Here is a 17079-nt window from a genome sequence, read left to right as displayed (position 1 = left end):
CCAGAACCAATTACAATGTTACACATACTGATGTCTCTTATCTCCCTAAAATATATAAAAGCAAGCTGTACCCCCACCACCTTGGGCACATGTTGCCAGGATCTCCTGAGGTTGTGTCATGGACATGTTCTTCACCTTGGCAAAATAAACTTTCTAAATTGGTTGAGACTTGTCTCACATATTTTGAATTCACATCACTAAGGAGATTTGTATGTTTATGCCAATAATTCTGTAAAAAAATAATTTTCCTTACTTGCGATATATTGTCTCTGTAGCCAAAGACTGGCGTTTAGTTAATTCTGGAAGCTTTGTTCGCTTAGTTGAAATCTGAAAGATAGTACCCAGTCAGTGGATGGGTAAAACTGCTGCCACCTTAGTATAAACCAAGGCAGTACTTCCAAACCAATACAAATAAGCAGTCATTGCGTTCTGTATCATCACCTACTCGCAGTAAAAGCATGGCAGTTTTACCTTAGAAGTTTCTTGAAGTAAAACACCTTAGTTTTATTGTATCCTGTCCATGAAGTGAACATTGTTTCCCTATTCTCTGTGATGAAGTGGGAAGTACACATAAAGCCGTTTCTTTGCATACTGATGGTTATCATGAGTTAAAGCACTCATGCAACTGAGTTTCAGGCTGAACTATCCACGTTGTTCATGGAACACCGTTTTTAATTGTAAGAGTTACTGATAAACTGTGGTTATTCATGCTTGGCTATGTAGTAGACATTTACTTGAAAATGAACAACTGTGAGCCTGTCAATTCAAGAAAAACAACTGCAAAATAATGGCCAATGATAAAATTTGAGCTTTTAAGTGAAAATTAAAATTTTCATAAACTATTATCTTCTACCTTCAGCTTGACAGCTTCTTAGTACTTACTGATGGGATCATGGTAGTATTAATAAATGTGATTTTAAAAGTATTATAATAGGCCATCTCGAAGATGCATATGACTCAATGAACTTTTTTTTTTTTTTTTTTGGAGACGGAGTCTGGCTCTGTCCTCAGGCTGGAGTGCAGTGGCGCGATCTCGACTCCCTCCTCCCGGGTTCAAATGATCCTCCTGCCTCAGCCTCCCGAGTAGCTGGGACTACAGGTGTGTGCCACCATGCCCAGCCAATTTTTTGTATTTTTAGTAGGGATGAGGCAATATTTTTAATATCGCTAATGCATGATGTTAAAAACCTTGCATGTGTAAAAGATCCATTCAAAGTAGAAGACAGATCAATGAATTTTAGTGTAGTCGTTTTAAGTTTAGTGACATAGTTTCAGTTTCCACATTGCAACTAAACTCTACACTGGAGTTTTAGTATAGTATCAAAGAATGAATATCCATAGTTATTGAACAGGTTATTTTAGCACTCTTTTCCAGCAATATATCTGAGAGGCCATACTTTCTTCATGTGTGTCAGATAACATATTGCAACAAATGCAATTTAAAATATTTGCTACAATGGGCTGTACACGGTGGCTTATGCCTGTAATCCCAGCACTTTGGGAGGCAGAAGGATCACTTGAGGCCAGGAGTTCAGGACCAGCCTGGCCAACATGGCGAAACCGGTCTCTACTAAAAATACAAAAATTAGCTGGGCATGGTGGTGCATGCCTGTAGGCCCAGCTACTCAGGAGGCTGAGGCAGAAGAATCACTTGAACCAGGGAGACAGAGGTTGCAGTGAGCTGAAATCGTGTGCCTGCACTCCAGCCTGTGTGACAAAGCGAGACCCTGTCTCAAAAAAAAAATAAAATATTTGCAAAAATGTGTCGGGTGCAATGACTCGCGCCTATAATCCCAGCACTTTGGGAGGCCGAGGTGGCAGATCAGTTGAATCCAGGAGTTCCAGACAAGCCTGGCCAACCTGGCAAAAAACCCCATCTCTATAAAAAAAAAAAAAAAAAAAAAATTGGCGTGGCTCGGGAGGCTGAGGCAGGAGAATCGCTTGAACCTGTCAGGCGGAGGTTTCAGTGAGCTGAGATCACACCACTGCACTCCACCCTGTGTGACAAAAATGAGGAAATGTATAGTTTTTATTAAAATGTTAATCATGTTTAATGAATTAATTCTTAGTATCTGTTTGCAGGAACTAGGAAATAAAAATTTAGAAATAATAAAATGAATTAGATACTTAAAATGAATTTAGACACTTAAAATTTTTTTAGTTTTAATTTATCTCTGGCAAATATCTGTAGTATACCTTGTATACACAAAATCACTTTGGGTTTCTTTGTAATTTTTCAAGAACATAATGTGGTCCTGTAAATTCAAGGAAAGCCTGAGGCCAAAAAGCCCAAGGACTGCTCCCATAAACTAAGATTATCCTGCGGTTAGTGAACAGGGATAGAAAATAGTTACAACTTTTTTTCCCCCTCATGTAAAGGAGAGGACTAAAGGTAGTTAACCCGGGTAGTAGGATAATTGGTAAATTTCAAATTGTAAGGAATTGGACCCTTTCAATTTAGCAGTATGTTTAAAATGCATTTTCTCTTTCTTTCCCTCTTCCACCAAGTGTCTCATTTCATCTTTGTTTTAATGACTCACGCAGGTTTCCCTCTTCTCTCTTCCTGGTTTTCCGGCTTTCTCCTATATATTACCTCTAGTGTCACTAGATAGACCCTCCTTTCCTGCTTTCCATCTATCTACCCAGAGTAGTTCTATTGATTTCTTGCCTCATGTTCTTCCTTAGCTCAATCTGCATTGTGCTCTGTCCTGAAATACAGAGGTGCTTGACATTTTGTCCCCTCAGCTCTGACCTTTGACCTTTATTCAGTGGGTTTTCTTTTATCCAGGTTTCTTTTAGTGTTATATCCTTCTTTGAGTGCCTTTTTGTACATGAAATATTTCTAGTGCATCATGAATGCCAGTTTAATGAAAGGAAGATTTTTCTCCTAAGACTATGTAAGCAGACTAAACAAGTTGTAATTCGGCAAGTGACTAAGCATAGATACGAATGTTGCAGAAGGTATCCTGCCACTGGGCTAGTTGGATTTATGTCACTGTTAGTGTACCATTCTTAGGTTATTTGATTACCAAAATAGCTAAATAGAGTTTGGGACTGTATAATTGTTCTTCAGACTTGTTTTTTAGCAGCAGATGCATTTCCAAATATAATCTTACTCTGAATCTGAGCTTCACTATACAATACAGACAAAAGGCGAGCTTTTCCAGTTGAAGTAGGAGTCTGATCTGAAACACACCCCTGGCCCCAACAAAAAACAAATAAAACTTCCACTCTTATTTTTAGAGCTTGTTGAAGAGAATTAGTAAGTAAAGGTCCTTTTGGCCGGAACTGCCATCTTCCTGTAATTTGCGAAAATGTCAAAACACAAAGGGAAAGAGGAGAGGCACCTGATACATGTTCTCTCAGCCTTTTACAAAACATGGAGTTGTTCCTTTGGCCGCATATATGCAAATCTATAAGGAAGGTGATATTGTAGACATCAAGGGAATGGGTACTTTTCAAAAAGGAATGCCCCAGTAGTGTTACCATGGCAAAACTGAAAGAGTCTACAATGTTACCCAGCATGCTGTTGGCATTGTTGTAAACAAGGGCAAGATTCTTGGCAAGAGATTCAATGTGCATATTGAGCACATTAAGCACTCTAAGAGCCAAGATAGCTTCCTGAAACGTGTGAAAGGAAATGATCAGAAAAAGAAGCCGAAGAGAAAGTTACCTGGGTTCAACTGAAGCACTAGCCTGCTCCACTCAGAGAAGCATACTGTGAGAACCAATGGGAAGGAGCCTGAGCTGCTGGAACCTATTCCCTATGAATTCATGGCATCATAGGTGTTAAAAAAATAAAAGATCTCTGGACTGTTTAAAAAAAAAAAAAAAGGCAAAAGCATGGGAATAAATTATATATAAAATGCCAACAGAAGTATGTTTATAGTAGGAATTTTTTTTTGTTGTTCTTTCCCAGCTGAAGATTTATTGGCATAAATGCAACCATATAAAAACGTTGTCATGAAAAACAGTCATGATGTGCCCTCCCCATCCCCCCAGCCCAGGCCCCTAAAACTTCCTCTGCGGGAGGGAGGGAGAGAGAGAGGAAGGGGGAGCCCCGCAATCGTCTAGTAACGCTCAGCCCCTGGGCCTGTGCAGGGTAGGAGAGCCTGGCCTCAGCGCATCCTATAGTCTGTGGAGCAGGACAGGTCGCACAGATGGCCCTTGAAATTTAGGTTGACGGTGAAGTCCAGGTCCCAATTGTTCTTGGCGTTGGGCCACATGCCGATGGTGCCGAAGATCTCCTTGCCCGTCTTAAAGGTCAGGTAGTCCTCCATGTAAAACACCGTCTGCTTCCAGTGCCTGTACAGGGACTCGGGGCTGATGGAGAAGCCGGTCCTCTTGTGGCAGTGCATAAACTCGATGTTGAAGTAGGCCACCTGGGCGTGTACGTAGTCATTCTGTTTCACTTGCAGGCAGAACGGGGAGGTGAAGGTCAGGTCTTCCACCTTGACGGTGTAGATGTCTACCTCCTTTATGAGGCAGGCATTGTTGACCAGCTGATTCAGGTCCACCAGATCCACTAGGGTCTCCTTGATGGCCACATCTTTGATGCAAGACATATCGAAGCCGTAAGCGTTCTCCCACCTGTGGATCTTGTAGGCTTTGTACTGCTGTTCCTCGATGACCGTCACATACAGTGTGGCCCAGTCTGGGAAGATGAGGCTTATTGGGCGTCAGTCACTTGTCCGGGCGTGGAGCATGGTGTTGAGCATGGACTCCTAGAAGAGGCAGTTAGCCCATCCACTTGCTGATGATGATGTCCACCTTTTCCACCCGGAGCTCTACCTCCGCCACCTTCCCCTTGATGATGGTCACCAAGTGGTCTTAACTTGTTGGTTTTGACAATCTTCACTGCATATTCAGAGCTAGCGGAACCACTCGATCCCGATGACGTTGCGGGCCCGGCCTTGGCGAACATGCAGGGGATGCTTGTGTCCGTGCCCCCATCCAGCACTACCTTGTCCTTGAAGAGGTGATGGTTGTGAAACAGAGTTGCTGAAGTGGGCGTAGGAGTCAAAGTAATCTTTGGACGTTATGCCCTTGACGTTCGGCTTCTCGCTGCTTTCCGCCTGGCCACAGGACACCTCCATGATGCAGTTTGGGACCTCGGCGGCCGCCATCTTGGCCCACACCTCCTAACTCCTCCGGTTGCCAAGACCCCCGCCTTTTTCTGTAGTAGGATTTTAAGAGGTGAAAGAAGCACAGTGAGAACAAGATGAACTCGCATATATTCTTTGCTAAGGCTTTACTCACCTCTTCAGGGTAAAACTTGGAATTACATGTTTGAGTTTAGCATGTTTGAAGCATGCTCATTTCTGGCAACAGTGTGGCTCATTTCTTTTTGGCAACAAAATAAAATGCCTGCCTATCTGCTGAAACAACTGTGTTTTGAAGGTATTTATATATTTATTTATTTGAGACAAGAGTCTTGCCCTGTCACCCTGCTTGGAGTGCAGTGGTTCGGTCTCGGCTCACTGCAACTTCCACCTCCCAGGTTCAAGCAATTCTCCTGTCTCCGCCTCCCAAGTAGCTGGGAATACAGGCATGTGCCACCACACCTGGCTAATTTTTTTAGTAGATAGGGCGTTTCACCCTGTTGGCCGGGCTATTCTGTAACTCCTGACCTCAGGTGATCCACCCACCGCAACCTGCCAAAGTGTTGAGATTACAGGCCTGAGGCACTGCACTCAGCCGAAAAGTTAGTAATTTTAAAAGGAGGGAAGGAACTAACCATATAGTTACTACTTATGTGTCAGCTGCTACTAGGTGATTTATTAACTAGGTGAGTCCTCAAACAAGTGTGGTTATTGTTTGTTAGAGAAAACTCCTTACCGCTGAGGAAATTATAACTCAGCAAGGAAAGTGAATTTCTCAAAGGCATGTAGTCCTAGAGCTAGAATTCCAACCTGAACCTGACTAGAGTTAAATAAAGCTTATGCTGTTTATACTCTGGTCATTGTGTGTCACTGATAATGTTTTTATTTAGTATGTCTTTTAGTGAAGAGAAAGAAATATATATATATGCGTATGGGATCTACACATACATGACTTTTATAGGTTCCCTTATGACTTCATTGCTTTAACTTAATTTTGCCAATAGGATCTCGTGTTTATTAGCTGTGAATCTAACAAGCTTTCAGGGGAGCAGTGTTCAGGAATGTTGGAGCGGGAATACTTCTTCAGCATAGATTTTCTGGGTAACTAGTTAAACTAATAAGCCCTAAGCTGGTTAAGAGCTGAGCAAAAGCTATTTTAACTGGGTTCTTAAATGCGGTATTGTGATCTGAATGCCACTTTTTTTTTTTTATTCCCACAGGAGGCAGCCTTCTGTGCTGTGATTCTTGCCCTGCTGCTTTTCATCGTGAATGCCTGAACATTGATATCCCTGAAGGAAACTGGTATTGCAATGACTGTAAGGCAGGCAAAAAGCCACACTACAGGGAGATTGTCTGGGTAAAAGTTGGACGATACAGGTAATCCTAGAGAATGACACTCATTTCTTTTACTGTCCTCTGTTTCTTGAGACCTCTCAGATACAATGCTTAACGTATTTTCTAATGATCTACTTAATTAGGCATGGTACTTCTCACCTCTTTTTATTGATGTTTTTCCTTATAGGAAAAGAAACCTAACTTCATGATTTGCAATTATAGGAATAATACATGTTCTCTGTGGAAAATTTTTTTTTCTTTTATGTATTTTTTGGAAAGTTTTTTTTAATGAAAACACACTAATAATCTCATAAGGCAGGTACATTGTTAACATTTCAGCATATGTACTCCCAAATGTACCAATCCACAGTTATGTCCCCCCACTATCCAAAATAACTGTCTTTACAGATTATTACTGTTTTGTGTCTTGGGTTGTTTGTTTTGAGACAGGGTATCCTCTGTTACCCGGGCTGGAGTGCAGTGGTGTGATCATTGCTCACTGCAACTTCAAACTTCTGGGCTTATGCGATCCTGCCACCTCAGCCTCCTGAGTAGCTGGGACTACAGGTACATGTCACTGTGCCCAGCCATTTTTTCTTTTTAAAAATGTTTTGATTGAATGTGGAAAGCACAAAGGATGTAACATGCATAATTTTAAAGAATAACAAAAGTGACACCTGTGTATGTACCTTCCACTTAAATAAATAGAACACTATTGGTACTTTTGAGGTCTATTCAATGCCCTGATTCCATTCTCTCCTACCCCCAGAGGTAATCACTATACTAAATTTTAGCTTTTTCATTCCTTCGCCGTTCTGTGAGAGTTTAATGTTTTCTTTGGTATGTTTTAGACCTTTATGTAAAGGAATTATTGTTGATATATTTTTCTGCAACTTTTTTCATTCACTTCTATGCCCCTGAGATTCATCATAGTATAGTATGCTGGTTCATTCATAGTTCACTGTTCCTTTATACAGTCACATAATGTCTAGTTCACTTACCCATTTTCCTGTTTGGACTGTGAACATTTGGTCAGTTTTTCTTGGTTTATATACTTGGGACCTTGATTATAAGTATACACTTATATACAAGTATATATTTGGTTTATATACTTAGGGCCTTCTCCAGGGCATTCTCTGGAGTAAAGTAGTTAGATAGAGGTTTCCAGCTTTAATAGGTAATACCATATTGTCTCCCTAAAATTGTTGTGTAGTAATTTACATTCTTTGATTTTGTTTGTATGTGTTTGTGTTTTGATTTCTTGGTGCTGTTCTTCTGTAATTATTCAAAGTTTCCTTTTTAAAGGCCAAATTGTATTTTATTTTGTATAGTATACCATGGGTAATACTATTATTTTCTTGATGTTGAGCATTTATATTTTTTGCAGTTTTTCCTTTTTATAATGCTTCAGTGAATGTTATTGTCATAAGTGTCTGTTCCTATATCATTATTTTTTTTAGGTAGAATCCTTGAAGTTGAATAATTGAGTCTAAGGGAGTGTGTGCCTATATAAGAATGTGGGCAGGGGTTTTCCAACTTCTAGCACATACAATTGTTTGTGTTCTAGTTAGGTTGTAAGAATGCCGTAAGATGGACTTTAATGTGGACAGACAGACATTGCTAATCCTTACTCTTATATGAGTAGATTATTTTCCTAATGCTTTGCAGCTTTCTAGAGGTTTCCCTTCTCTTTTTCACCTTTCCCAGGTGGTGGCCAGCCGAGATCTGCCATCCTCGAGCTGTTCCTTCCAACATTGATAAGATGAGACATGATGTGGGAGAGTTCCCTGTCCTCTTTTTTGGATCTAATGACTATTTGTGGACTCACCAGGCCCGAGTCTTCCCTTACATGGAGGGTGATGTGAGCAGCAAGGATAAGATGGGCAAAGGAGTGGATGGTACATATAAAAAAGGTAACTTTATCCTTTTTGTTTCTCAGGCAAACATATACCTCTGTTGCCTGAGTGTCTGCTCTGTTTTAGAATTCACATATGCTCCATTTTGAAACTGCCTTTTGTCCTCTCAGGACATTATGTGGCTACAAATACCGTATTTTGCAAGGAAGTTGACCCATGTAACTCATTATTTTTGAACCTTAATCTTTACTTAATTAGAATTTCCTTGAGCTTTTTTTTGACTTATCAGTTGCTTTCTCAGCATTCCATCGAATAATGGAGTTCTGAAACTATTTCATAGAAGAAACACTTCAGTTTGCTAGACTCTAGCAGAGCTACATTTGCCCCAAGGAGTTTGGTCTTTTCTTTTCTTTTCTTTTCTTTCTTTTTTAAAGCTTGTTGGAAAGAAACAAAATTCACCAGATATTGTAGAGCAAACTAGTAAAGGTCAAAGCATAAATGCTCTGAATCAAAATAAAGTTTTGTAAACTGGCCTAGCAATGAAGGCAGGGTACCCTATTATCAGCAGAACTAGTTTTACTACTTACCAGGTGGTCGAATCAACTTTGAACCTGGTTTTCTCTTATCATATAATGGAGAAAGTTTGCTCTTGGAATTCAGTGGGATTATCAAAAGTGTCCCTGGAGAGTGCATAATTGGTATCCCCTTAGTGGTAATTACCTTCTTCCTCTAGCTGTCCTTCGAAAGATAATATATCTCTTGCTATTTAATATATTTGGTCCTTAAAGTACAAATGGTTCCGAACTCAAAATGGTTCAACTTACAGCTTTACAATGATGCACTTCCATTATGTTCCTCAGCTTATGATGGGCTTATATCCAGGTAAACCAATTGTTAACATGAGGAGCATCTGTGTAAGATTTTGTCTATAGGGTGAGATGAAAAGGGATTCTAAGCAAGTGACATGGAAAACGATTCTAAGCAGGTAAAGCTTCCTGGTTAGGGAATGGGAGTATTGTCAATAGGGAACAAGTTTAACAAAGGTTCTGTTTGCCACATGTTATTTTAGTAGCTCCTCACTTAACCTGTTTGCCTTGTGGTTTCTATACAGAGATACGGGCTATCTATCAGTTCTACTGCTAATACAAAAATACATAGTACTGTGCTATTAGTACTAATACTTCAGGAGCTGAGGTCTTGAGTCTTGTAATCTCAGGTGGTCAGGGATCAAGTGACCAGTGTTTTGGCCTGCACAGAGCTGGCCACCACTGAGGTTGGGGGAGAAGGTGAAGTATAAGGAATACCTCAGGTCTGAGCCTGCCTAAGCTCTGAGATTCTGCCTCAGTGAGGGAGTTTCTAGGTGCCTGTGACTTCTTGGAACTTGTATTTTTGCAGGGGAATCTGAAATAGATAACAGCAGTCGAAATATCTGCTGGGATTTTGGTATTGTTAATATTGCGGCAGAAGTGTGCATTGTATATGCTGTGGGAACAGAGCAAGAGGAAGCTGGGGAGCAATGTTTGGAAGTCATAGATGATTACTAAGTGACTCTGAGGAATGAATCATCATAATAATAATAGTTACCATTTTTGTTTGCCAGACCCTGTTCATTGTTTATTTTCTGCTTTAAGTGCTTATGATAACCCTATGAGGTAGATACCATCCTGATCTTGCAGGTGAGGAAACTGAGGCACATTAATGTTAAAGTACTTGCCCCCAACGTATCAATACCAGTAAGTGATAGAGGAAGGTTTCTCACTCTGATAGTAGAGCCAGAATCTAAACTCTTAACCTCTACACTGACTTTGAAGAAGGAAAAGGACTTAAAATGTGATACATTTTATCAAGAAGACATCACATGGGAAAGCACATGTTGAATCTGTTAATAAAATCCTGAGTTAGCAACCTCCAAGTATTTGGGATGGTTTCAGCACATGGTTGGGGGAGTACTGGGCTATTTTCCTGAAAGGATGAAGATCTAACTAAATCCCTAATTACAGCAGAGTTTTAAAAACTTCAGCCTGCGACATTGTTGGGCCGTTTAAAAGGTGAGAGGCTGCACGTGGGAAAATCAGTGAGAGGCAGAAATGACGAGACTGTGCCAGACAAGGTGGCTCACGCCTGTAATCCCAGCACTTTGGGAGGCTAGGCAGGTGGATCCTTTGAGGTCAGGAGTTCAAGACCAGCCTAGCCAACACATTGAAACCCTGTCTCTACTAAAAATGTTAAAAAATTAGACTAGGCGCGGTGGCTCAAGCCTGTAATCCCAGCACTTTGGGAGGCCGAGACGGGCGGATCACGAGGTCAGAAGATCGAGACCATCCTGGCTAACACAGTGAAACCCCGTCTCTACTAAAAAATACAAAAAACTAGCCGGGCGAGGTGGCGGGCACCTGTAGTCCCAGCTACTCGGGAGGCTGAGGCAGGAGAATGGCGTAAACCCAGGAGGCGGAGCTTGCAGTGAGCTGAGATTGCGCCACTGCACTCCAGCCTGGGCGACAGAGTGAGACTCCGTCTCAAAAAAAAAAAAAAAAAAAAAATTAGCCAGGCATGGTGATGCGCACCTGTAATCCCAGCTACTCGGGAGGCTGAGGGAGGAAAATCGCTGGAACCCGGGAGGCAGAGGCTGATGCCACTGCACTCCAGCCTGGGTGACAGAGCAAGCGAGACTGTGTGTCTACCCACCCACCCCCTGCCCCCACCACCACCAAAAAAGAAAGAAAGAATGAGACTAACAGTGAATTGTTCATGGGGATGGAGAATATGATTTATATTGGATAGATGTTAAGGAGGTAGACTAGGACATGCCGAATAATGTCCTCGTCTGCCTGCTTAGAAGAACACATTTTAGGACAATTTAGATGATTCTCCTGGAAAGGACACATTTTAGGACAATTTAGATGACTCCATGGAACACATACAAACAAGGAAATGAAGAAAAAGGATGGGTCAGAGGGGAGAGTTTCTTTAAAGGATGACAGAGCTTGGGGAAAGGCACAGAGAAAGTGGGAAGAATGGGATTCTCAGAGTTTTTAATGTGGGTGAAGAATAATGAATTAACAGTTTTAAGTGCAGAATGAGAATCTTAAGATTTTGTTGGATTTTCAGATACTGCAATCTTTTAAGCATGAGAAAATACAGGGGCCGGGCATAGTAACTCGTGTATAATCCTAACACTTTGGGAGGCTGAGGCAAACAGATACCTTGACCTTAGGAGTCTGAGGCCAGACTGGGCAACATGGCAAAACCTTGTCTCTACAAAAAAATTAGCCTGGCATGGTGGTGCATGCCTATAGTCCCAGCTACTCGGGAGGCTGAGGTGGGAGGATCACTTCAGCCTAGGAGGTCGAGGCTGCAGTGAGCTGGGATTGTGCCATTGCATTCCAACCAGGATGTTAGAGTGAGACCCTGTCTCGAAAAAAAAGTACAGGACTTGAGTGTAGATTGTTTATGAAGATCTGTGTATCATTAGAGATAATAGTTTATATTTACAAAACAAGTCTTAGGATAAGAGGCAAGAAGGAGAACAAAGCTTCAACTTTGAATTTCTGCCAGAGGAGAGTGAGCACAATATCGGGGGCACCTAAGAAGTAGCATGTTTCCAAAAGTGGGAGGTTTAGGACTGAGGAAAGAAAGGCCTAAAGGCAGTGACTTTGCTAAGCAGATGAAGTGTAGTTGTTAGGAGATGGTATCTGTGGGCTTTTTAAAGTCATTTAGCTGTTTATTGTTTTCTCATCTAAAGCACGGTTGTCTAATCTTTTGGCTTCCCTGGGCCACATTGGAAGAATTGTCTTAGGCCAAACGTAAAATACACTAACAGTAACGATAACTGATGAGCTAAAAAAAAAAAAAAAGTCGGTGCATAATTTTTATGATATCCACCACCACAGATAAGCAAAAAAGTCCTCGTATTCAAATGGTTGGACACCCGTGATCTAAAGGGTGGTGTATAGCCATTGAGTTCTAGATTATGTTTTGTCTTAATACTATGTCTGAATACCCTTCGGACTACATTACCTGTTTGAAAATAGCTGTTATGTGTTTTCTTTTACATATAGCGTCGGTCAATTTTTGTGTAAAAAATGGAGTTTCTCCAACTTAAAGAGGAAAAAGTAAAAAATAAATGAATAAATAAATAATTCCATCCAGAGATTTGGAAGTGACTTGTGCTGTCTGTTTTCATAGCTCTTCAGGAAGCTGCAGCAAGGTTTGAGGAATTAAAGGCCCAAAAAGAGCTAAGACAGCTGCAGGAAGACCGAAAGAATGACAAGAAACCACCACCTTATAAACATATAAAGGTGAGGAGAAAATCTTGGGGGACCTTCTCTGGAGAGAAACGGAATAGCTGGCTCTTCCCATTCTGTTCATGACAAGAATGGAAGCACAAGCATAGTTCGTTTTAGGTAGAGGTATGAGCTTTAAAGAAGATAAGAAATAGCCGAGCGTGGTGGCTCACGCTTGTAATCCCAGCACTTTGGGAGGCTGAGGCGGGTGGATCACCTGCAGTCAGGAGTTTGAGACCAGCCTGGCCATTATGGTGAAACCCCTTCTCTACTAAAAATACAAAAATTAGCCTGGCGTAGTGGCAGGTGCCTGTAGTCCCAGCTACTTGGGAGGCTGAGGCTGGAGAAATGCTTGAACCCGAGAGGCAGAGGTTGCAATGAGCCGAGATCGTGCCACTACACTCCAGCCTGGGCGACAGAGTAAGACTCCGTCTCAAAAAAAAAAAAAAAAAGATAAGAAACAAGTACCAGAGCACCATTCCTAGCACATTGCCAGGATTGCCAATGTCAGGAAAATTAATTTTAGGTGCACCGAACCTTTAACCTAGCTAGTAAAATAGTCATCACCATTTTCATCTGGGTCCAGTGGAACCTTTGTATTTTAAATATTTTTATGTCATATTGACAGACATAAAAATAAAGAGACAGTGGAGAACAAATTTATTAGAAATTTTAGTGTTATGTTGCTAGAATAATTGCAGTTTTGTCATTACTTTTAATGGCAAACCTCAATTACTTTTGCGCCAACCTAATATTTACTAAATCCTTTTTACAAACCTCCTTTTATCAGATAAGTTAGTGGTGATGCTCAAGTATCATAAAACATGAAAGAATATTGTTAGGCCTGTTGAGAAAAGGAGGTTACTCAGGTTGTTCTTGTAAAACATCTTTGATGGCATTGTTCCTGGATGAGAATACCCTGTTTCTTTTTTGTTCTTAGAAATGCATTATTTGTTCACTTATCCTTTGTGTGTGTGTGTGTGTGTGTGTGTGTGTTGTTTTTTTTTGTTTGTTTGTTTTTGAGATGGAATCTCCCTCTGTCTTCAAGGCTGGAGTACAGTGGCGCAATCTTGGCTCACTGCAACCTCCATCTCCCAGGTTCAAGCAATTCTCCTGCCTCAGCCTCCCCAGTAGCTGAGATTACAGGCACACACCACTATATGTGGCTAATTTTTGTATTTTTAGTAGAGACGGGAGTTTGCCGTGTTAGCCAGGCTGGTCTCGAGTTCCTGACCTCAGGTGATTCACCCGCCTCAGCCTCCAAAGTGCTGAGATTGCAGGCATGAGCCACCATACCTGGCTGTGTGTTTCTGAAGACTGATAATCTGAGATGTTACTTGGAGATTAATTTCACCACCATCTTTAGAATCTAGTATGTTTACGTTTGTCTCAAATATTGGATGGAGCATAGTTAAACTGAAAAACTTTTGTTGTTTATCAGAAATTCAGACTGAACTAGATGACTTGGATTTTTATTTGCTAAATCTGATAACCCTACTGAAAGCAGACCTTCAAGATCGTATCTCCAGTGTTTTATACTTGCTTTGCTTTTTTATTTTTAAACTCCTTTCCTCAAGTGTAGTAGACAGTCTTTTATACTTTTTTAAACGACAATGCAGTACTTTGGGTAATGCCGTAAGAAGTCTAAAGTGTGACAGTTTATTTCACTATTTCGTCGTGCTTATATGTAATTCCATTGTGTTTCCCTTTTCTTATTATTTCCGTCTTCCTTAGCATAGTTGTGGATTATGATGAGTAATAATGTATAATGATGAAGTAGTAAGTTACAAGATACAGGAAATGTAAGAACACTAAAATTCCATACTGTGTCTTAGATTTCGTCTGATGGACTTATATGGTATTTACAAGACAGAATCAGTTTTGTTCTTTGTGTGTTTCTTTGAGACAGGGTTTCACTCTGTGACCCAGGCTGGAGTGCATTGGCACAATTTTGGCTCACTGCAACCTCCGCTTCCTGGGTACAAGCAATTCTCCTGCCTCAGTCTCCTAAGTAGCTGGGATTACAGACCTGAGCCACCAACGCCTGGCTGATTTTAGTATTTTTTGTAGAGTTGGAGTTTCACCATGTTGTCCAGGCTTGTCCTGAACTCCTGAGCTCAAAGCAATCCACCCACCTCAGCCTCCCAAAGAGGTGTGATTACAGGTGTGAGCTACCACACTTGGCCTGAATTTTATTCTTTTAAATAAGAATATTTTATTTTCGAACTTTGGAAGACCTCTAAAAAGGGATAAAAGTCATCAACACTGCTTCTGAAGGCTTTTTTTTCCCCCCCAATTTTTTTCTTCCCTGAGACAGAGTCTTGCTGTGTTGCCCAGGCTGGGGTGCAGTAGCATGATCTTAGCTCACTGAACCTCCATCTCCTGGATTCAACCGATTTTCCTGCCTCAGCCTCCCAAGTAGCTGGGACTACAGGTGCGTGCCACCAAACCCAGCTAATTTTTGTGTTTTTAGTAGAGATGGGGTCTCACCGTGTTAGCTAGGCTACTCTTGAACTCCTGACCTCAGGTGATCCACCTGCCTCGACCTCCCAAAGTGCTGGGATTACAGGTGTGAGCCACCGTGCCTGGCCCAATTTTTTTTTTTTCTTTATTAGAGATGAGGATCTCACTATGTTGCCTAGGCCAATCTCCTGGCCTCAGGTTATCTTCCCACATTGGCCTCCCAAATTACTGGGATTATAGGCATGAGCTGCCACTCCTGGCCTTTTGATTGTTACTTTAAATGTCATAAAATATCCATACCGACATTGGATTAAAAAAAGAACAAAGAACGAAAAAAATCATAAACTATTATTCCTTACAAATAATTACAACTTCTGAAATTAAGAATTTCAAAACCTATAATTGGATCTAAATGAGTCTCACAATGTATGTGACATATAATCTCAGAACATAGTTGTTAGGCCTCAGAAATGGAAAATAATTCTATTCACATAGTCCTAAGGGTCAGATAACAGCAAGGTAGGCATTTTAGAGTTACCATATCAACCATATTGAGCTACTGAGACAGCAGTTTCCTGTGAGTGATCTCATCAAGAATTTAAAGGCTAACTTCTTCCCTCCACTTTTTTTTTTTTAAATATTTCCAAGAAAAGGATCTAGAGCAAGCATTGGCAAACTATGGTTCATGGGCAAATCTGATCTACTGCCTATTCTTGTAATACTCTTGAGCTACAGGTTGTTTTTACATTTTTCAGTGGTTGGCAGAAAAGAGATTTTGTGACACATAAAGATTATATGAAATTCAACTTTCAATCGGTATCCAGAAAATTTTATTGAAATACAGGCATCCTTTTTCATTTACATATTACATATGGCTGCTTTTATATTACAGTGGCAGAGTTGAGCTACATGTGGAGATATATGGCCTGCAAAGCCTAAAGTATTTACTTTCTGACCCTTTACAGAAAAAGTTACTTAATTCCTGATCTGTAGTGAGATTTACTTAGAATTACATATCCATGTCTTTGTTCTTAACCATGTGGGATTTCTTTTGTTGGTTTGCTTTTGGTTTATGATGTGATAAGTATGAAACTTATTTTTGGATTAATAACAGGTTAGAGCAGTTGATAAACAATGATTGAAACATACATTTTCCAGCCTGGGCAACAGAGCAAAACCCAGTCTCTACAAAAATTACAAAAAAAAAAAAAAAAAATTCTGGGTGCCTGTTGTCCCAGCTACCTGGGAGGCTGAGGTGGGAGAATCACCTGAGCCTGGTAAGTCAACACTGCAGTGAGCTGTGATTGTGCTACTGCACTCCAGTCTGGGGCACAGAGTAAGACCCTGTCTCAAAACAAAAACATGTATTTGTAGAGAGAAATATATAGTTCAGGTAAAAATAATTTGAATCAGAAGTGAATGTTCAAATGCCCTATTCAGGTGTTGTAGTCTTGGGTGACTGAGATTAGCTGTTGTCTATCCCCTTAGAATTTGCCTTAGACATTGTAAGCCTTATGGCTTCCAGTTGCATATGTTGAGGGTATTTCTCCGTTAACAAGAAGTTTCCAAACCTTAACCAGTATTTGATGAATCTAGGAACCGATCTGGCAGTGAGACCTACATCCTTTTCCCCCACTGACAGCATCTTGCTCTGTCACCCAGACTGGAGTGTCTTGCAGGCCTACACGATCCTCCCACTACAGCTTCCTGAGTAGCTGGGACCTCAAGCACTTGACACCATGCCCGGCTAAGCTTTAAAAATTTTTTGTAGACATAGGGTTTCATTGTGTTGCCCAGGCTGGTCTTGAACTTCTGGGCTCAAAAAATCCTCCAGTCTCTGCCTCCGAAAGTGCTGGGATTACAGATGTGAGCCACTGCACCTGGCCTCCTCCTGTTAAATTTTGATAGAAAAATGGTTTGATAACAGTATATATCCAGATTGTAGATTTTATAATATTAAAGGGGAGCAGGCAAATAATAAAATGCAAGAAATGAAAGCATTTGAAAATTTAGAGGATAGAAATAACTTTTAAGTAATAG

The 17079-nt window shown here is 40.8% G+C and overlaps 1 protein-coding gene and 1 pseudogene across 10 annotated transcripts in view; one reads left to right on the top strand and one right to left on the bottom strand.

Annotated features, from left to right (window-relative positions):
• The window catches only part of NSD1 (nuclear receptor binding SET domain protein 1), a 178076-nt gene that overhangs the window by 138841 nt on the left and 22156 nt on the right, over positions 1 to 17079 (top strand). For all 10 annotated transcript variants that reach the window (XM_033180036.1, XM_033180029.1, XM_033180037.1 and 7 more), the window contains 3 exons: positions 6323 to 6479; positions 8145 to 8350; positions 12479 to 12591. In XM_033180036.1, coding sequence (XP_033035927.1) covers positions 6323 to 6479; positions 8145 to 8350; positions 12479 to 12591 — 476 coding nt within the window. The remainder of the gene's footprint in view (positions 1 to 6322; positions 6480 to 8144; positions 8351 to 12478; positions 12592 to 17079) is intronic.
• LOC117065341 lies at positions 3921 to 5126 on the bottom strand (annotated as a pseudogene).

Source organism: Trachypithecus francoisi, unplaced genomic scaffold, assembly GCF_009764315.1.
Source record: "Trachypithecus francoisi isolate TF-2019V2 unplaced genomic scaffold, Tfra_2.0 Lachesis_group2, whole genome shotgun sequence".
NCBI classification, from domain to species: domain Eukaryota; kingdom Metazoa; phylum Chordata; class Mammalia; order Primates; family Cercopithecidae; genus Trachypithecus; species Trachypithecus francoisi.
The sequence above is the reverse complement of the archived record's forward strand: the minus strand, read 5'-3'. Positions and strand labels throughout refer to the sequence as shown.